Source organism: Lepus europaeus, chromosome 7, assembly GCF_033115175.1.
Source record: "Lepus europaeus isolate LE1 chromosome 7, mLepTim1.pri, whole genome shotgun sequence".
In the NCBI taxonomy this organism is placed as follows: domain Eukaryota; kingdom Metazoa; phylum Chordata; class Mammalia; order Lagomorpha; family Leporidae; genus Lepus; species Lepus europaeus.
In genome coordinates, this window is record NC_084833.1 from 131,268,314 (window position 1) to 131,289,947 (window position 21,634).

The 21,634-nt window shown below is 47.4% G+C and overlaps 1 protein-coding gene across 1 annotated transcript; it reads left to right on the forward strand.

The window, feature by feature from the left end:
* Positions 1 to 18,315: 18,315 nt before the first annotated feature.
* LOC133764040 (uncharacterized histidine-rich protein DDB_G0274557-like) lies at positions 18,316 to 19,771 on the forward strand. The gene is made up of 2 exons (XM_062197677.1): positions 18,316 to 18,725; positions 19,523 to 19,771. The coding sequence occupies exons 1-2, from the start codon at positions 18,543 to 18,545 to the stop codon at positions 19,769 to 19,771; spliced, it is 432 nt and encodes a 143-aa protein (XP_062053661.1). The 5' UTR covers positions 18,316 to 18,542.
* Positions 19,772 to 21,634: the final 1,863 nt, after the last annotated feature.

The window sequence follows — 21,634 nt, forward strand, 5'->3', positions numbered from 1 at the left end:
CAATAATGTAGGTGTACATTCTATTCCCCATCCTAACCAGCATTTGTTGTTCTTTGATGATGGATGAAAACCATTCTAACTGGGGTGAGGTGAAACCTCACTGTGGTTTGCATTTGCATTTTCCTGATGTCTGTGATTCTGAGCATTTTTCACATATCTGTTGGCCATTTGTATTTCATCCTTTGAAAAACAGTGTTCATATCATTAGCCCATTTCTTAAGTTTATCCCAAGGTATATACAATTTTGTAGCTATTGGGAATTACTGTAATAGTCCTAAAACCTTCAACATTATAATTTGTGTTACCCTGTTAATGAGATTACATGACTCCACTTGTTTCTCATTACATCATCCTCTGACAAGTTAACTCTTTATATTCTATACCTATTTTATTGGGGGATCCATTTTGTTTACTTAAGTTCATGGAAGTTTTAATTTAATTGAGAAACTATAATGTTTTTTTAAGTACATGCCAGCATTCCTTTATGTTTCTTTCTTATTTTTAAATATTGTGGAACAGATGTCTTAAAGATTTTATTCAGTTAAATAATCTTTCATTTACGTTTAATATTATAGAGCTATGGGCCTATAGAAGATGAAAAATCTTAATTGTAAAATATTGCTCTTTATTCTTGATGTTATTTAATTATATGTTCATTTCCATGCTTAATTTGTTATAAAATATAAATTTAAAATTTTGCATTATATGTTTGCTTTTATGTATGTTATATACTTATAGCCATTTTAGAGTCTATATAAGATTCACAATTCTTAAAATGCACAAGAAAATTATCAGTTGTCTAGACTTGGGCCATCCTCTACTGTCCTCCTGGGCCACAGCAGAGAGCTGGACTGGAAGAGGAGCAACCAGGACTAGTGCCCAGCACCCTAACTGGGCCTAGAACCCAGGGTGCCAGCTCTGCAGGTGGAGGATTAGCCAAGTGAGCCATGGTGCTGGCCCATCATCAATATTTTGAAAACCACTTATCTTCTATAGGATGCAGATAATTCATATTTTTCTGAAAAGCACTATAATTCTTTGCTAACCTCCTAAGCTGTTTATTATTTAATGCTATTCTCTTGATTTGTAAAAAGGAGAATGGATAAAAGTACTATGTTGTGATAATCATTCATGTTTTTCTTCTTGCTTGTATGAGGGAATGAGAGTCAAACTTAGATTTAGCAGAGACAATGTTACTGCCCTTCCCTGAAAAATAATGCAATTCTTCATATCAAACACTAGATGCATAAGTGGGTACCCAGGGAGTGAGAAAATGTGTTTTCAAGTGAAAAGATTGATAAATAACTAAGTTTTAAGCTTCACTAAGGGGAAATTTTAATATCATGTTCAATTATATCAATTTTTAATATGATAATTTGTTTAAATTATTAACAATAACTTACATTGATTTAGACATAGAGCAAATTCTCCCTTATTTTTTTGGATATATATATATTTTGATCATTATACATTCAATAATAATTTTACAATATGGATTTCTCTAGATACTAGAGAAGACATTTGATCCCTTCTATAGCATGATTAATAAAAAATTTAGATAGATAGTTTAATTAAGAGGCTGGCATTGCAATGATGCAAATTACTCTGCCACCAGTAACACTAGTATCCCATATGTACAACAGTTTGAGCTGTTGAGCAACAGTTTGGCTGCTCCACTTTTGTTGGAATTTATAAAATGTTCTTAATAAACAGTCATGGTGCCAATTGTTTACTAGGATATAGAGTATTCAAAAATATTATTCATTACTGGTCAAAATGGCTAAATCCTTCACAAGATATCTGGATAAGTTATTATGAAGCCTATGATAGTGTCATCATACAGTGCAGGAAAGATGTCCTGACAGATTTACCCAGCTAACTTGAAAGCCTAAACCCACAATCTAGGATAAAAACATACACAGCAGCTTTATTCATAGTGCCTAAAACCTGAATGAAATCACAATGTTCTTTAGTAGATAAACAGAGAGCCAAGCTGTTACAGTAGGTGGAGGCTCTTGAAGGCACATGGGATTAGGAAATGGGGCATGGACACTGCACATGCGGACATAAGAGAAAAGGCATGGGCTGGAGTCACCCGGAGTTCCAGAGACAAAAGGAAGACATTGGCTTCAGGTAAGTAGCATGCGGACAACTGAAGGAAGCCGTAGTTGTAAGCAAAGGGCAGAGTGGTACCCAAAGGCTCCCATGAACTGGGAGTAAAGGGATGAAGTCACTGCAGGGCAGAGAAAGGTCACTCCATAAAGAGAAGGATTGGAGACACAGAAGTCCTGACAGGTTGTATGGACAAGGGAGGTTAGCATTTAGGGACAATTAGGGCTACATACAGAGTGGCTGGGGACCCATGAGGACTGGCATGGTATGCAGGCCCAGCAGGAGACTTGAAGAGAGATGTGCTGTACATAAAAGGGATGAGGACTCTCACAGCTGGTACATGCTGCAGACACAAGGAATAGAAGCTTTAAAGAGCTGGCTTGGATGACACTTTTTAAATGACAAAACTATCAAAATGAACAAGGGTCCCAAATAAAGGAGATGTTGACATTGCAAATAATATATGGGTTTTAGGGACAGGATTAGAGATATGCAAATCGAGCAGACACATGGAACTGGAAACATTAGGAGGCAGACAGGGCATATTATTACAGGATTTGGAAACACAGAAAAAATACAGGAGATGCAATATAAATTGTCACAGTAGTTGAAGACCTGCTTAGAGAAAATTTAGAGCCTCAAGTGATTGAGAAACAGTCATTATGGCTTCCTTTTTAAAATTGATTTGTTTATTTATCTGAGAGAGAGAGAGAATCTTCCACCCGTCCACTGGTTCACTCCCCAAATGGGTTTAATGGTCAGAGCTGGGCCAGTCTGAAGCCAGGAGCCAGGAGCTTCTTCTGGATTCCCCACATAAGTGCAGGGGACAAGTATTTTGGCAATCTCTTGCTTCTTTTCCAGGCCATTAGCAGGAAGCTGAACTGCAAATAGAGCAGCCTGGACTCAAACTGGCACCAATATGGTATGCTGGGGTTGCAGGTGGCAGCTTTACCCACTATGCCACAATGCCAGCCCCCTGCAGTTTCTTTCTTAAGAACTAAAATTTACTATATAATAAACCATATAGTAGAGGCAAGTAAAAACAGGCAGGCATCAATGAAATACCTGTAGAAAAATGTACAATAGAAATAAGGAAAAAGAGTTTCTAAAGCATATTAACAAAATTAATAAAAACTAGTATAAGTCATTAAGAAAATAAAAGAGATATACCATACAAACAACCAGTTTCAGGAATCCAAATAGCATCACCTTCAAAAATTTTCTTTTTTTTTTCTTTTTAAAGATTTATTTGAATATCAGAGTTACAGGGGAGGCAGCAGAGTAAAGAATAAAAGAAAAACAAAGAACTACACACATACACATGAACACGCACACACAGAGAAAGAGAGAGAGAGAGAGAGAGAGAGATCTTCCATCCCTTGGATCACTACCTAAATGGCTATAGTGGCTAGGGAGGTAGAAGCCAGGAGTGAGGAGCCAGGAGCTTCATTTGGGTCTCCTGTGTGGGTTGCAGGGGTTCAAACACTTGGGCCATCTTCAGCTACTTTCCCAGGACACTTAGCAGGCTGCTACATCAGAAGTGAAGCACACAGGACTCAAATTGGTGCCTTTATGGGATGCTGGCATCCCAGGCAGCAGCATTACTCATTACACCACAAAGCCCCCCAGATACCCTCCTCCATTTATAAACCTTAACAAGATAGTAAGGATTTTGAGAAATAGTTAGGAGTAAAAATTTTTTAAAGAGATATCAAAAGTCACCGTATTTTGGAAACCAATATACCATAACACAGATATTGCATCATGTAGAGAACTTCCATATAAGTTAAATAAGAATAATCAGTATTTGAAAAATCAAATCAATGAATTTAAAAATTCCACAAGCAAAATTTCAGACTCAGAAAATTCTAGACATTCAAGGAAGGCTGTTCCTCATTTTCCCAGATTCATCCAAAGTGGCAATAGACAGAGAATATATTTGAATTTCTTTTGAACTCATTGCTTTACACTAGTGACACAGTCAGATCAGGTGGAAGGAACTTAGCATAAATCTTTAATAAGAGATACAGGTATTTTAAGCAAATTATGAAGACAGAAGAGATCAACAACAAGCAGGATACATTAGAAGATGCAAAGATGATTTACCATTCCAAAATAATCCAAGTAAATGATTCATGTGTAAGAAAAATATAAGTAAATCACATGATCATTGAGAGTAAATGTTGAAAAGCTTTTAATAAAACAGCTTATAACCATAAAAAGAACAGAAGAAATAATAGCAACCCCCTAGTTGTAATTAAGACTGGCTACAGAGAAGTAGTAATAAACAGCATAATTAACACAGAACACTAAATGATTTTTCCCTAGGAATAATCTTGGACAAGGTTTTCTCCTCTCTTTCTTCAACATTGTCCTGGATGCATAATTAGGGAAATTAAGCAAACAAAAAGAAATGTAAGGTATAGGGTCAGCTTTTAAGAAACAGAAATCTTAGTGTATGTTAATGATATTAATATATGTAGAGATAATCCAACACAAGCCAAAACCAATATGAGCTGATAGGTGAATTAAGCAAAATTATTGGGTACAGGAGCAACACAATCAAGTAGGTTAACAGGTCCCCATAAAAAGCAAATAGAAAACAATGGTAACAGACAAAGTAGAACCCAGAAAATGAATATCTGCTGAGAAATACTCCTCAAATCCATGCTTAACAAAAGTCAAATGACCTGACAAATAAGCCAAGAACACAAAGAGAAAAAGGCCCAGAATCCAGTAAACAGTAACCTGTAACTCACCTGAAGCTCCAGTTTCAAGGTCTGCACAGGATCTCAGGAGATGGGATCCTGGGGCGGGGCAGCGCCCCCTGCTGTTGGGAAGGCCAAGTTTCAGGCCTGAGGCCAAGCCCCGCCTCTCACTCCCCCCACCCGGCGCAACCCCAAGGGCCCGCCCTCAGGCTAGGGACGATGCTGATTGGGTACGTCCTCTGTGACGTCCTGCGGCCTCTGTGACTGTGGAATCAGGAGCGCCATGGCAACAGGGCAGACCCCGGGGGATCCTCTTCCTGTTGCCGCCAAGGTCAGCTTCCGGTTCTGCTCCCAGAGCCCCGGTGGGCTCAGACGCTTCTACCCTGGACTCCCCTCAGCCAGGGCCCTGAGAGGACGCCCGGAGTCCCTGGACGCCGGCAGCGGGGAGTGTGAGGTCCCGGGCCCACAGGAGGGGAGGGGCGGGCAGCGGGCACCCTGGTGTGCGGCCCTGTCTCGGCCTGCAGCGACTCCGCCTGAGCCCGGCCTCACCTCTCCAGGTTGTGTGGGAGAAGGAGACTCTGAACCTCAGGCTGACCTCAGTTCCTTGTTTGGGCACCGGGCTCTCAGGTCCTTAGCTTTCCCTAGGGTCTGGGTCAGCGTTTTTTGCTATGACGTAACAGCAGAGACTCAGTGGTGTATTTACCACACGCTTTTGGGCCGAGGACGAGGGCCAGGGTGTGGGGACGGAGTTTCTGCTGTGAGGCTTGGGATGGCACAGATCCCACGTGGACAACTGGAGTGTGGGGGAGCCGACCCAGGTGCTGTGAGCACCAGGACATGGGGCCTGGGGCACCTGAGTGTGGGTGCAACAGGCCGCCTCCCACCGCTCGTTCCATTCGTGTCTTTGGTAGAAATTTGCTTCCGTTTATTCACAGTCTGCCCACTTGTGTAGGAACTGTGCGCCAGGATTTGAATGTTCCCCTGCGGTTTTCTTTGGTGGAACCTGAGTTTATTCAGTGATAAGATTTGTAGAAGGAAAGAGGATGTTTTGTTTTCTGCTAAGTTTGATTAATAATGTGAACACTAATGGAATGGCTGCCCAGGTAAATAAATGGGCCTTGGTCAGTTCAGGGGTCTTATTTTGTTTTGTAAAGATTTATTTCAAGCCGGCGCCATGGCTCAATAGGCTAATCCTCGGCCTGTGGTGCCGGCACACCGGGTTCTAGTCCTGGTTGGGGCGCCGGATTCTGTCCCGGTTGCCCCTCTTCCAGGCCAGCTCTCTGCTGTGGCTCGGGAGTGCATTGGAGGATGGCCCAAGTGCTTGGGCCCTGCACCTGCATGGGAGACCAGGAGAAACACCTGGCTCCTGGCTTCAGATCAGCGCAGTGTGCCGGCCGCAGCGGCCATTAGAGGGTGAACCAATGGAGAAGGGAGACCTTTCTCTCTGTCTCTCTCTCTCACTGTCCACTCTGCCTGTCGAAAAAAAAAAAGATTTATTTATTTGAAAAGCAGAGTTGCAGAGAGGCAGAGAGAGAGGTCTTCTGTCCACTGGTTCACTCCCCAGATGGCCACAATGGCCAGAGCTGTGCGATCCAAAGCCAGGATCCAGGAAGTTCTTCCCTGTTTCCCACAGGGGTGCAGGGGCCCAAGTACTTGAGCATCTCCCGCTTTGCCAGGCCATAGCAGAGAGCGGGATGGGAAGTGGAGCAGTGGGATGGGAACCGGCACCTATATGGGATGCTGGCAGTGCAGGCGGCTGCTTTATATGCTGTGCTGCATTGTCGGCCCCAGGGGTCTTCTTGATCTCCCCTACCACTGCCCCCACTAGTGAATGAGTCGAGGTTCTTTTTAATGTTTTTCGTGGCATAAAATCTATTACTCTCCACAGTGAGTTTTTCTTAGTTTATTTTGTGCTGTTTGTGATAACATTTTACTTATTTTTCTCATGTGTTACTTCACAGTAATTTTTTAAATTAACATGAAGGCCGACACCACGGCTCAACAGGCTAATCCTCCGCCTTGCAGCACCGGCACACCAGGTTCTAGTCCCGGTCTGGTGCCGGATTCTGTCCCAGTTACCCCTCTTCCAGGCCAGCTCTCTGCTGTGGCCCGGGAGTGCAGTGGAGGATGGCCCAAGTGCTTGGGCCCTGCACCCCATGGGAGACCAGGAGAAGCACCTTGCTCCTGCCATCGGATCAGCGTGGTGTGCTGGCCACAGTGCGCTGGCTGCAGCGACCATTGGAGGGTGAACCAACGGCAAGGGAAGACCTTTCTCTCACTGTCCACTCTGCCTGTCAAAAAAACATAAATAAAAATAAAATAAAATGAAATAACACGAAAATGTTGTTAGGCTACAGGTTGTGAATAAATTCTACTTCTATAGGAAGTGTTAGTGCAGTAAGAGGATAAAGTATCTAACTTCTCATGCTTATGACTTACTTAGTTTTTGACTTCCTAGCACTTAGATTTACCTTATTATTTATCCCACCTGGTATTAACTGACATTTCTGCTTGGTACCATATTCCTAGTCACTAATGACCACTGGTTGAGTATTTATACTGTTGATCTATTTGTAGTGATTACAAATGGTGAATTTATATCTTTACTTGGAGTTATATGTTTTCTCTTAGGTATCTTAATGCTCTATTTAGGGACACTGGTAGGAAGCCTTGTAATGTCTTCTTGGAGAACTGCCGGTTGTCTCACTGTGTAACCCTTGTAGTAGTCTGACCTAAATTCTGATTAGTCTGAAATGAATACTGTTTTTCTGCATTTCATTGGATTCGTATTATAATGGACTATTTTTCTGAATATTTTTATTTTTGAGCAGTTGTGTATATATGTGTCTTAAGTTGATAAGAATGGAATTTGGAAATATTTATGTAATTTACATGAACAAAGCAAGGCAGTTATCATATCCACTACATTATAATCTATTTTTTCATGATGAGAATACTTAAAAGTCTAAACTCTTATTTATTTTTCTATAGTAGAACATATTGTTATTAACTATTCTCACCATGATGCACAACAGATCTCTTGAATGTATTCCTACTATGCAAACCAAATGTGATTGGCCAAGATGACTTCGAATCCCCTTCATGTGTCTGTATATTTAAATGGTTTTCCTATAGACAGCACAAAGTTGGATCTTGGTTTTATTTTTCCCATTTCAATCTCTATCTTTAGTGTATTTAGATAATGCACATTTAAAGTGATTATTGATGTAAATGGGTTAGTATGTAATGTTGTTGCAATTGTTTTCTCTGTTATTTTTTAAAAGTCTTATCTATTGATTTTTATTTGAAAGGCAGAGAGAAAGAGGGAGGGAGATCTCCCATTGGCTCTTTCACCCCCCTGAAAAAAAAAAAAACCTACAACAGCTGCAACTCAGCCAGATTGAACACATGAGCCACGAAGTCCATCCTGGTCTCCCACGTGTATGGCACAGACCCAATAACTTGAGCCATCACCTAATGCCTCCCAGGGGTTGCATTCACAGGAAATTGAATTACAAGTGGGGTTGCTGAACTCAAAGCTGGCACTCTGATATGGGACATGGTTATCAAAATTGGTGTGTTTAGCTGCTGCACCAAATGCCCATGCCGATTCATGTTTTCAAATATTTTTTGTAATTTTATTTTATATTTAAAAAATTTTTATTCATTTATTTAATTCATTAAAAGGCAGAAATACAGAGTGATCTACCATGTGCTGGTTCACTCCTTAAATTTCTGCAAGATAAGGGCAACACTGTGGTATACCAGGTACAGCTGCCACCTGTAGGTTTATTAGTTGTTGTTAATATTCCCAGTGATCTATTATATTTCTGTGGTATCAATTATCTCTCTCTTTAAAAGATTTTATTTATTTATTTGGGAGACAGTTACAGACAGAGAGGGAAAGAGAGAGAGAGAAAGGTCTTCTAATCCACTGCTTCACTCCCTAAATGGCCCCAAGGGCTGGAAGGTGGTCTGATCCAAAGCCAGCAACCAGGAGCTTCCTCCAGGTCTCCCTCATCGGTGCAGTAGCCCAGGGCTTGAACCATCTTCCACTGCTTTCCTAGGCCATGAACAGAGAGCTGGATTGGAAGTGGAGCAGCCAGGTGACAGACCAGTGTCAATATGAGATGCTGGTGCTGCAGGTGGAGTCTTAGCCCACTGTCCCACAGTACTGACCCCCAGCCATGGCTTTTAATTTCTGTGTTTGTCTGATAATTGTGGTGGCCTTCTAGATGGCTGTAGGAAACATAGGCAGAGATAAAAAGTGCATTGCTTTGCTTGGGTGGCCATAACATAATACTGTTGAATATGTGGCTTGAATCACAGCAATATATTTCTCATAGTTCTAGAGATTATATTTTGAGAGCAAGATGATAATGGGTTTGGTTGCTCCTGAGACCTCTCTTTGGTTACCACATAGCCACCACCTTGCTGCACCCTTATATGATATTTCCTCTGTCTGTGTGCAGCCCTTCTTATAAGAACATTGATTAGTTTGGATCAGGGCTTCACACTTTTGATATCATTTGATGTCAATTTTTTGCTTACAGTCCTGTCTCTAAATAGTGTCACATTGGTTGTCAGCATTTCATGATATAAATTTTAGAGAGATAAAGATCAGCCTATAGTACTTAGAAGGGCCCAGGGATTTTCCCTCTAAGCAGCTGTCTCCAAGGAAGACTTAGTTTCTGAAATGTGTGTTAATGTTTCTCATAGTATCGTTTTCAATACCGATGTAAATATTGGTGCATGAATGAACACACATGTGCACAAACCCCTGTATACATATAGATAGATTATTGTGAAGATGTTTAATGGTTCATGGAGGTAAATAAATATAGTAATCCATATGATGACATAGTGGGTCCAGCAGTGTGGAATAGAAGTTTGAGCCTCTGCCTGCTGTGCCAGCACCCCATATATGTGTGGGTTCAAGTCCTGGCTGCTCAACTTCTGATCCAGCCCCCTGCTGATGCACCTGGGAAAGCAGCAGAAGATAGCCCAAGTACTTGGGACCCTGCACCCATGTGGGAGACTTAGAAAAAGCTCCTGGCTCCTAGCTTCAGCCTAGTGTAGCCCCAGCTGTTGCTGCCATTTGGGGAGTGAGCTAATGGATGGATGTTCCATCTCTCTATCTCTCCCTCCCTCTGCCTTTCTTCCTTTCTCCTTCCCTTTCCTTTCCTCCTTCCCCTTCTCTATGCATCTCTGCCTTTCAAATAAATAAACAAATCTTATTAAAAATGACACAGTAACAAACATTAAAACATGATGAAAAATAGAAAATGATAAAACTGAATAAGTGTGTTATCCAATATGTTAAGTGAAATGGACACTATAAGCAACAATGAACTGATCAGCTCCTGTCCTGACTTTAGATGTACAATGTAATACTTTATCCTTTTTAGTATTTGTTGTTGTTGTTGTTCTAGTACTATTGGTTGAACTCAGTAATTAACACACAATTATTCTTAGGTGTTTAAATTTTAACTGAAAAGTGATCCCTGTTAAATCTAAGAGTGGAAAAAGAGAGGGAGGAGATGAACAATATCTAATTTCTAAAACATAAACAGCAAACAGAAGGATGTTTTCTTGACATGTTCAAAATTTTAAATTATAATTACTCAAAACTTAAACTTTTTATTATAGGGACACAATGGCAAGCTATATTACCAAAAGATAAATCCAATACCACTGTAGTACATTTTTCATTGTTGTTTCATATTTTTTCAATATTATCTACTTAATTAAATCATGAATTATGGTGGGCTTTTCTGCTCTTTGAATACCACTTACAGCATTTAAGAAATTTACAAATTTATCATCGGGTGTGTTTTTTCAACACAGACACTGATATTACCAGTTTAGTGAACACTGGGGTGACCATTGCAGGATTTAAAATGAAATTTATATATAATATGAAATTTATAATGACATAGGTTTCCTTAAAATCTTCAAAGCATCCAAAGCACATAAATTATCACATCAGTAATTTATTAGAAATATTCAATTTAGTTTAATTTTTATGTCATTACTATTTGGCAGTTAGAAATATAATTGATAAAGCATGTAAGCATTAAGATTGTATGTTTCCTAGAAAGAATTTTGGCATGACAGTGTGAGTATATGTGTGCCTTCATTTTAGTAGGATTTATAAAAAATGTTTTTAAAAGATATATTACTTATTCATTTGAAAGGTAGAAATGACAAAGAAAGGGTGGGAGAATTTACTCCATCAGTGGCCCAAGGATCCAGGCATAGCAAGGCCAAAGCCAGTAGCCCCAAATTCCTTTTGGTTTCCCATATATGTGATAGGGGCAGAAGCATTTGGACAATCATTTGCTGTCATTCCAGGTGCATTATCAGGAAACTAGATCAGATTCCTAGTAGCTAGGACTGGAACTGGTTTTCTAGTGCAGATATCGAGTAGTTCAAGTGGTGGCTCAGCCTACTGTGCCACAATGCCAGTCCTGACAAATTTTGTTTAAAAATAAAAGGAAAATTCTTGTACCATTACTAGAAATGGTTCCAAAACACAGCAAGTAAAGAAATATTTACTGAAGACAGATTTGTTAAGAGCAGAGACTCAGTGCTTATGGATCCAGACCTGTTTCCTACTTTCCCTATCATGATTCAGTACAAGGGAAACTCCACTCCTAAGTACAACTGAGAACACATGGCCCTCTCTCCTGCTAGCTGCCAGCTTGGGATGACATCCTCATTTTTTTTCTGTCCTCAGTTGCCTGCTGCCAGAACTATGCACTGGGTGAGTGTAGCTGAGAGGTAGGGCCCAGACCACACTTGAATAATGGAGACGCTGTATTGGGCATTAGGACACTTGGATCTCATCTCCCACAACATGCAATGTCCACTGTAGGCACATCCATAGAAACAGTACATTTGCAGTGACTTTGGGTTGAAAGTATTGGGGATATTGAGCAGACAGCCTTCTTTTTATTTATTTTTTATTTTATAAGCAAGGACAAATAGCAATGAAAGAAAGCTTCCATCTGCTGGTTCATTCTCCATTCAAAACAAATAAGGATGGGCTGGTAAGACAGGCATGATAACACTGAGAATTAAGTATTCATTGGGATGTTCACTTCCCTTTTCAGAGGGCCACTTCAGATCCCAGCCACTTTGCTTCTAATCCAGCTTCTACCTAATATGCCCGGGAAGGCAGCACCTGTTGGCCCACACCAGTATGGGAGATGAGACCTGCATGGAATTCCTCAGTCCTAATTTTGTCCTGGCCCAACTTTGGCTGCTGTAGGCATTTGGGAACATGAGGACATAAACCACCAGATGGAAAAATCACTGTCACTCTCTCTGAATTTCAAATACATTAATTTTTAAACAGTTATAAATTGGGAGCTAGGCACTCAATTTTGGTCACCAATGTAGCTAGGTGACCCAACTACTTGAGCCTCTACCTTCTGGGTAATACGGACCTAGGGTGAGCATTAGCAGGAACCTGGAGCTGAATCAGGATCAAGCTGGGACTCAAACCCAGGCTGTCTGGGATGTGCTAACCCAAGCAGTGTATTAAACACTATATTCAACCTCAACACTTCTATGACCCTATCGGAATAAGATCAAAGTCAGCGAACTCTAAAGGCTTCCATAGCCCTGGCAACTCATGACGAGAGCCTAGGGAGATTACTGATGCCATGAACAGGAGTGTCAAATTGTTAAGTCAGCAACAGGAGTCACTGTGTACTTACATCCCATGTGGGATCTGTCCTTAATGTGTTGTGTAATGTGCAGTGATGCTATAACTAGTACTGAAACAGAATTTTTACACTTTGTGTTTCTGTGTGGGTACAAACTGATGAGATCTTTACTAATTATATACTGAAGTGATCTTCTGTATATAAAGAGAATTGGAAATGAAAAAAAAACCTGGTGTTAAACTGGAAATGGCATAGAAAATTAATTTTTTAAAAAAATATTATGTAGGATCTCTGTCTTTAATGTGCTGTACAATGTTATTGAATGCTATAACTAGTACTCCAACAGTATTTTTTTCACTTTGTGTTGTTATATAGGGGCAAACTATTGAAATCTTTACCTAATGTATACTAAACTGATCTTCTGTATATAAAGAGAACTGAAAATGAATCTTGATGTGATTGGAAGGGGAGAGGGAGCGGGAAAGGGGAGGGTTGCAGGTGAGAGGTAAGTTATGGGAGGGGAGAAGCCATTGTAACCCATAAGCCTTACTTTAAAAATTTATATTCATTAAATAAAAGTTTAATAAAAAAATATTCTAAGATTGTTGATGGTGATGGTTACAACTAAATGAAAACAGTGAATTGTATAGATACTCTTAACTGGTGAATCTCATGGTAATTTGCATGTATATCTCAATTTTGCTATTTAAGAAAATTATATGACTTAGAATATATTGTGCTATTTCAAACTTTTCATGTAATATATATTTTAGTGTCTCAAACTCCAATGCGCATAAAATGTGACTTTATATTTACATATAAATATAAATATGAATATAAATGTAAGACCAAGGGATGACAGCATATTAACTAGATAAAGAACAGTGATTGATTCAGGACCAAGGGATATTGGTTAAAAGATGACATTAATCTTTTCTGTTTATCTTTTCTGAGAATAAAATTAGGAAATGAATTTACATGAAACAAAACATGGTCAGATACCATAAACATGTGTCACCAATGTAGCTAGCGATGAATCTGAGAAGACTAACATTTGGGACTGACATTGTGGTGCAGTGGGTTAGGACAGTGCTTGCAATGATGGCATCCTATATTGGCATGCCATTTTGAGTCCTAGCTACTCTGCTTGTGATCCACATTCCTGTGAGTGTGTTTGGGAAAGCAGTGGAACATGGCACAAGAACTTGGATCCCTACCAGCCATATAGAAGACCCAGATAGAATGGCCTGGTCCTGACTCCTGGCCCCATCCTGGCTGTTGCAGACACTTGGGGAGTGAGCCACAAGAAAGAAGATCCATCTATCTCTTTGTCAGTCTCTCCTTCCTCTCTCCTTATTTCCCTTTCAAATAAATCTTTAAAAAAGAAAAAGATTAACCTCATTTCATAATCCTTGTGGTGGAATCTTAATTACCCAATCTCCTTTCTATTCGTCTCTCCCTTTATACTACAGGGACTATTTATTCCCATTCATCCAGTACAAATTACTTACTAGAGCTGCTGTCATGACTTGGAGCTCAAAATCATGAACTACAATTATCATATGATATCTATACTTAAGAAACAGATAAAGAATTTGCTTAAGGCCATCTCTCTCTCTCTCTTTTTTTTTTTTTGACAGGCAGAGTGGACAGTGAGAGAGAGAGAGACAGAAAGGTCTTCCTTTGCCATTGCCGTTGGTTCACCCTCCAATGGCCGCCGCGGTTGGCGCACTGCGGCCGGCGCACTGCGCTGATCCGATGGCAGGAGCCAGGTGCTTCTCCTGGTCTCCCATGGGGTGCAGGGCCCAAGCACTTGGGCCATCCTCCACTGCACTCCCTGGCCACAGCAGAGAGCTGGCCTGGAAGAGGGGCATCCGGGACAGGACCGGTGCCTCGACCGGGACTAGAACCCGGTGTGCCGGTGCCGCAAGGCGGAGGATTAGCCTAGTGAGCCGCGGCGCCAGCCAAGGTTAGCCATCTATTTGTGAGTATGATCTTCCCACTTTTATTCATATCAGGACTCCTCTTTGAATCCAAATATCCAACCCCAGTAGGAACAGCTCCCATTGACAGAGGTGTGTGACAACCAAGGGAACAATTCCTGGGAATGGGTATGAGAAACCAGTACTCTATGTTGTTAAGCTAGTTCTTTGATCCATGAAAGTTCATTTTATTTCAAGGAATATGCCATAGAGACCCAGTTTTTTTAAGCATGTAATTTCTTCTGTGTCCTGACAGGGTACCTAGGCTATAAATTCAAGACTGAAGTTCCTGTGTTTGCACAATAGTCACTGAAGGGCAATGGCAGGATCAGAGAAGGCTTGGGAATTTCAACAGGGCAAACCATAGGTGAGGCACAAAGAGAGCCAGGGATAGGCTGTGGGCCAAGAGTCAGTACCCTGTCCTACTCCACTCAAGCCTATCTCAATTCTAGCCATCCTCATATGAGAGCTCCACGAAACCCTCTGTTGACCTTTTTGCCTAGTTTGTAACATAGACCAGCAAGTAGAGGGAAAAGTTCAGATCCATTTCTTCGAACAGTACGTGAAGATTTGTTAGATATTTAGATGGACAGTTGGATTTCAGAAGCTCTTAATTATGTAATTAATGGAGATTGAAACTTTTGTTTGTGCACACTTTTTGTTTTAGTATATGCACTAGAATAGTTTTCTCAACTCTGGAATATGACCCAAGGATGGAACACTAATTATTTTAGTAGGAGAGACCAAGTGTCTTTATATCACCATACTTCCCCATATTTTTTATGGATTGTGTGAGTCCAATATGTTTATAATGCAAGTTTTTCTCATTTAATGTCAGTTATCCAATTTTTAACAATCGTAAATGTTGCAGAGATTTAGTGTTAGTCCACTTCTAATTATTTAAAATGAGAGTAAATCAGACTATTGCTGGTAATTACTTTGCAAAATATAAATAAAAATGCAATACAATGCCCAAATATAGTAAAAAACATTCTTTTTTTTTTAAAGATTGATTTATTTATTTGAAAGTCAGAGGAGAGGCAGAGAGAGAGAGAGGTCTTCCATGAGATGGTTCACTCCCCAATTGGCTGCAATGGCCTGAGCTGTGCCGATCTGAAGGCAGGAGCCATGAGCTTCTTCTGGGTCTCCCAGGCACAGGGGCCCAAGCACTTGGGCCATCCTGCACTGCTTTCCCAAGCCATAGCAGACAGCTGGATTGGAAGTGGAGCAGCCGGGGCTGGCCCCGGAGATCAGCATCTCGCTGGACCCAGGCGAGGGCTCCCTGCTGTCCGACGACCTCCTGGACACGCCGGACGACCTGGACATGAACGTGGACGACATCGAGACCCCCGACGAGACGGACTCGCTCGAGTTCCTGGGCGACGGCAACGAGCTGGAGTGGGAAGGTAAGGGCCACGGGGCTGTCCCGGTCTCGGCCCCGGGCGAGGGGTTGCGGGGGCCGCGGGGGCCACGGAATGGTACACGGTTCACGTACACCTGCACCTGTCGCCACCGCGCGGGTCTTCCCTGAGATCCTCGAAGGGACCTCGGCACGCGGCCTGCCCGGCGTTTCGAGCGCTTGCTCTGGGCGCTGGGGAAACGGGGGGGACACGGCGGGGATGTGGCGGGAGGTGACACGGCCCCACCCACGGGCGTGGGCAGCCACGACACGGAGGGCAGGGCAGAGTGGGGGCCCAGGAAACCCGGCCCCCTGTCCACACTGCCCGGGGGGCGAAGCTCGGGCCAGGGTAACCGAGTGGGGTCCTTGGAAAGGGTGCCCGGCACAGGCCTGGGGGGTGGAGAGGGGTGGAGGGGCCGGGCAGGGGCCGGGGGAGAGGGAAGCAGGCGCCGGTCTCACAGCCCCGGTGGCCACAGCGAGGGCTCTGGCGGGAGAAGTGGAGCAGGATCGGCCAGGTCTGATGTCCACGAGTGTGGGGAAATCTAGCGGTCACGGCCAGGGTGGAGCGGGCGGGTAGGGGCCCAGGGAGGAGCGGGCGGGTGAGGGCGGGGCCCAGGGAGGAGTGAGCGGGTGGGGGCGGGGCCCAGGGTGGAGCGGGCGGGTGAGGGCGGGGCCCAGGGAGGAGTGAGCGGGTGGGGGCGGGGCCCAGGGTGGAGCGGGCGGGTAGGGGCCCAGGGAGGAGCGGGCGGGTGAGGGCGGGGCCCAGGGAGGAGTGAGCGGGTGGGGGCGGGGCCCAGGGTGGAGCGGGCGGGTGAGGGCGGGGCCCAGGGAGGAGCGGGCGTGTGGGGGCGGGGCCCAGGGAGGAGCGGGCGTGTGGGGGCGGGGCCCAGGGAGGAGCGGGCGTGTGGGGGCGGGGCCCAGGGAGGAGCGGGCGTGTGGGGGCGGGGCCCAGGGAGGAGCGGGCGTGTGGGGGCGGGGCCCAGGGAGGAGCGGGCGTGTGGGGGCGGGGCCCAGGGAGGAGCGGGCGTGTGGGGGCGGGGCCCAGGGAGGAGCGGGCGTGTGGGGGCGGGGCCCAGGGAAGCGGGCGTGTGGGGGCGGGGCCCAGGGAGGAGCGGGCGTGTGGGGGCGGAGCCCAGGGAGGAGCGGGCGTGTGGGGGCGGGGCCCAGGGAGGAGCGGGCCTGTGGGGGCGGGGCCCAGGGAGGAGCGGGCCTGTGGGGGCGGGGCCCAGGGAGGAGCGGGCCTGTGGGGGCGGGGCCCAGGGAGGAGCGGGCGTGTGGGGGCGGGGCCCAGGGAGGAGCGGGCGTGTGGGGGCGGGGCCCAGGGAGGAGCGGGCGGGTAGGGGTCCAGGGAGGAGGCAGGAGGGACTTCGCTCCAGGATTTCGGAGCAGTAAACAGATCCGCTCTGGCGATCGCATTCTTCCTAGCTTTTCATTTGCTTTTCTTCTGATTTATTTGAAACACAAAGTCAGAGAGCCAGCGAGTGAGCGCGCTCCCATCCGCTGGGTCCCTCCCCACATGGCCACCACAGCCGGGGCTGGAGCCAGGAGCAGGAGCTCCATCCGGGTCTCCCACGCGGGTGCAGGGCCCCGGCACTTGAGCCCTCACCGCTGCCCCCACAGTGCGCATGCGCAGGGAGCTGCCCCCCCCCCCCCCCCCCCCGCACCCAGTCTGACCCGGGATGCCCCTGTCTCAATCCTCACACCACACACGGGTCCCGAGGTCCCTGCTGGACGCGGCCCCCCGCAGAGAGAGGACAGCGGAGCCCGAGAGCCCGAGGGGGGAGCGCTGTGTGCGGGACCCCAGGGCAGAGCAGGCCGGGAGGGCGCCCGCTTCCCCCATCAGATCCTGGGTCCCTCCCCAGCTCTGCTCAGGACTCCGCCTGTAGGAGTGGCCTGGGTGCTCCTGGCCCGCATGGGGAGACCCGGATGGTGCTCCCGCCCCAGCATGGCAGGCCCAGGGGACCCGGATGGCGCTCCCGCCCCAGCATGGCAGGCCCGGGGGACCCGGATGGCGCTCCCGCCCCAGCATGGCAGGCCCGGGGGACCCGGATGGCGCTCCCGCCCCAGCACAGCAGGCCCGGGGGACCCGGATGGCGCTCCCGCCCCAGCACTGCAGGCCTGGGGGACCCGGATGGCGCTCCCGCCCCAGCATGGCAGGCCCGGGGGACCCGGATGGCGCTCCCGCCCCAGCACTGCAGGCCCGGGGGACCCGGATGGCGCTCCCGCCCCAGCACAGCAGGCCCGGGGGACCCGGATGGCGCTCCCGCCCCAGCACTGCAGGCCTGGGGGACCCGGATGGCGCTCCCGCCCCAGCACGGCAGGCCCGGGGGACCCGGATGGCGCTCCTGCCCCAGCAGGCAGGCCCGGGGAGTGAGCAGAAGGGAGCTGGGTCTGACTCCCATGGTACAGCTGTGGACCCCAGTTCCCCCGCGGCTGTCAGCAACGTGGCTCTGCCGAAGGGTGGGGACACGGAGCAGCCCACCATGACCCCCGGCCCTCCGGCGTCAGGAAGTGTCAGGAGTCAAATGTCTTCTAGGCGCAATCACAGAAGGCTTTCTGGAGGAGGTGGCACTTGAGCCAGGTCCTGTCAGGGCACAGGCGGCCAGGGCGGGAGAATGAAGGCAGCCGCAAGAGGCCGGCGCGTCCAGCCCAGGGGTGCTGCTTCCAGATGACACCCCGGTGCCCCCGCCAAGAACAGGCCTGGGGACAGCACGGACCTGTTTGGGGACGGCGCGGCAGAGGACAGCGGTGCCGCCAACGGGCGCCTGTGGCGCAGGTCATCATCCGGGAGCAGGAGCCCCGCATCGACCTGCACGTGATCCGGCCGCACAGGAAGGTGGTCACTCAGGAGGTGAGGCCCCAGATATCGGTGCTCACCACGATGAGGCTCCCCTGGGTACCCGTGGTCACCCCGGAGGTCGGCCCCCCCCACGCGTGGTCACCCCGGAGGTCGGACCCCCCCCCCAGTACCCGTGGTCACCCCGGAGGTCGGACCCCTGTACCCATGGTCACCCCAGAGGTCGGACCCCCCCCCCGTACCCGTGGTCACCCCGGAGGTCAGACCCCCCCCATACCCGTGGTCACCCCGGAGGTCGGACCCCCCCCAGTACCCGTGGTCACCCCGGAGGTCGGACCCCCCCCAGTACCCGTGGTCACCCCGGAGGTCGGCCCCCTGTACCCGTGGTCACCCCGGAGGTCGGCCCCCCCCGTACCCTTGGTCACCCTGGAGGTCGGACACCCCCCCCCGTACCCGTGGTCACCCCGGAGGTCGGACCCCCCCCCCCCCGTACCCTTGGTCACCCCGGAGGTCGGCCCCCTGTACCCGTGGTCACCCCGAGGTTGGACCCCCTGTCTGCCCGGCAGCCCCTCTGTGCCCCACTGAGGGCGGAGTGTGGAGCCTGCGTGGCTCGGAGCTCAGCAATGGCCGCCCTCGGCCGCCTCTCCCCAGAGTCTCAATGCCATCATCGTCTACACCGCCTGCTTCCTCCCCACAGCAGCTGCGCTGACCACCACTATGTCATGGAGAACCTGTCCTGGGAGCGGGGCGGGGCCGGGGCCGGGGCAGGCGGGGCCAGGCGCGAGGACCCGCTCACCCAGGCTCTCCGCCCTGCTGGCCCCACTCACCGAGCTGCCACCGCCACCACACAGGGCCATCACCAGCACTACCATCACCACCATCATCAACGCCAACACTACTGTGAACACCAACACTGCCACCCTGATCCCCATCACACGTCCATCACCACCACCACCATCATCGCCATCGCACGCCTGTCACCCCTGTCACCGCCCCCCTCGCCGCAGCCGCAGGCCCGGAGCACCCCCGCATCCACACCCGCAGCCACCCCGGCCAGGCTCAATCCCCGGCTCCAGGTCACAGTTTCACGGGGAGGATGAGTGACAGCTGTCCATCACTGCCACTCTCACTCCTGGACCCCCAGAGTTCCACCCGGCAAAGGCGGGCGGCGGGGTGGGGACCCCCAGGTTCCCCGTGCGCTGAGCTGAGTGGCCACGTCCACCTCCAAGACCCACCCGGAGGGGGCCCGAGGGGCTGGAACATGGCCCCCTCCCCAGAGCCCACGCCCCCTCCCCAGAGCCCTGCAGGCCCTCCTTAGGGCCCCGTGCCCTCTGCCCAGAGTCCCCCGCCCCTCCCCAGAGCCCCGGCCCTTCCCAGAACCCCCTGCCCCACCCTAGAGCCCGCGCCCCCTCCTCTGAGCCCCATGCCTCGCCGGAGAGGGGATCCCCGGATCCCTGACACCTGCGGAGGAGGCCCGGTCAGAGTGCGGCCGCCCTGACCGGGACCAGCTGCCCCGCGCAGCTACGTCATCAGCAGCCTGGAGCTTCTGGTGGCCGAGGACTACGTGATCCTGTACCTGAATGGTGCCATGCCGCGGGGCAGGATGCCGGGCGTCGGCTGGCTCAAGAAGTGCTACCAGATAGAGGATGGACAGGAGGTGAGGGTGTGGGCGCGGGCGCGCGGCCAGGCCGGGTGATGTGCCCTGCGCTTGGGCTGCCCTGCCCCTCAGCTGCCCTTGGCTTGTGGGAAGCATTTGTTTTCAAGACATACTACAGTGCAGTTATAATCAAAATTCTGGTATTGGCAAAAAAAAAAAAAAGAGAGAGAGAGAGAGAGAAAAGAGTAAGACAGACCAATGGAACAGAATAGAAACACCTAAAATAAATCAATAAATCCATGGGCCTCCAGCCAACTTAAATTTGACAAAGGAGCTAAAATCAATCCCTGCAACAAGGTCAGTCTCTGCAGTAAATGTTGTGGGACTACTGGGTCTCTACATGCAGAAGGAAGAGCTAAATAAACTTGACTACAACAAAACAATCCAGTTAAGAAATGTGCAGATGACTTAAACAGGCATTTTTAAAAGAGGAAATTAAAATGGCCAACAGACACATGAAAAAATGCTCAGGATCAGTAGCCATCAGGGAAATGCAAATCAATACCACAATCAATTTTCACCACAACCCAGTTAGAATGAATCCATACAGAAATCAACAAGAAACAAATGCTGGCAAGGATGTGGGGAAAAGGTACCCTAATCCACTGTTAGTGGGAATGTAATCTGGTACAGCCACTTTCAAATACAGTATGGACATACTTCAGAAATCTGAACAAAGACCTACCATATGACCCAGACATCTCCTAGGAATTTACCCAAAGTAAATAAAACCAGCATATGAAAATGTTTTCTGCAACCTCATGTTCGTTACAACTCAATTCACAATTGATACGATCTCCCTGATCTGTGGTAACTAATAGAGCACCTAAAGGTAATCTACAGAAGTGAAACTGACACTGTGATAGGCTATGATTTTGAACAGCCCTTATCTCAACTGTTGAACAAGGGTTTTTTTTTTTCATATTGTTTATTGAACTGTTTTGTTTCTTTTGCTCTTGTTGACTTTCTTGAACTCTTGTAGAATTAATCTTATGTGCATAAAGTTACCTGAATATATCTTTGTAAAAAATAAGAATAGGAATAGGAGAGGGAGGAAGAAGAAGGGTGGAGTGCAGCTGGGAGGGAGTGTAGGGTGGGAAGGACTACTATGTTCCTAAATTTGTACATATGAAATGTGTGAAATTTTATGCATTAAAAAAGTTTCTAGGTAAAATACATTCTTTTTAATTTAAAAATATTTGTTTAACCAGGAGACAAAGAAACAGAGAACTCCTATCTCCTGGTTCACCTCCTACATGGCATCAGCAGCCAAGTGAGAGGTTAAAACCAGGAGCTAGAAACTGAA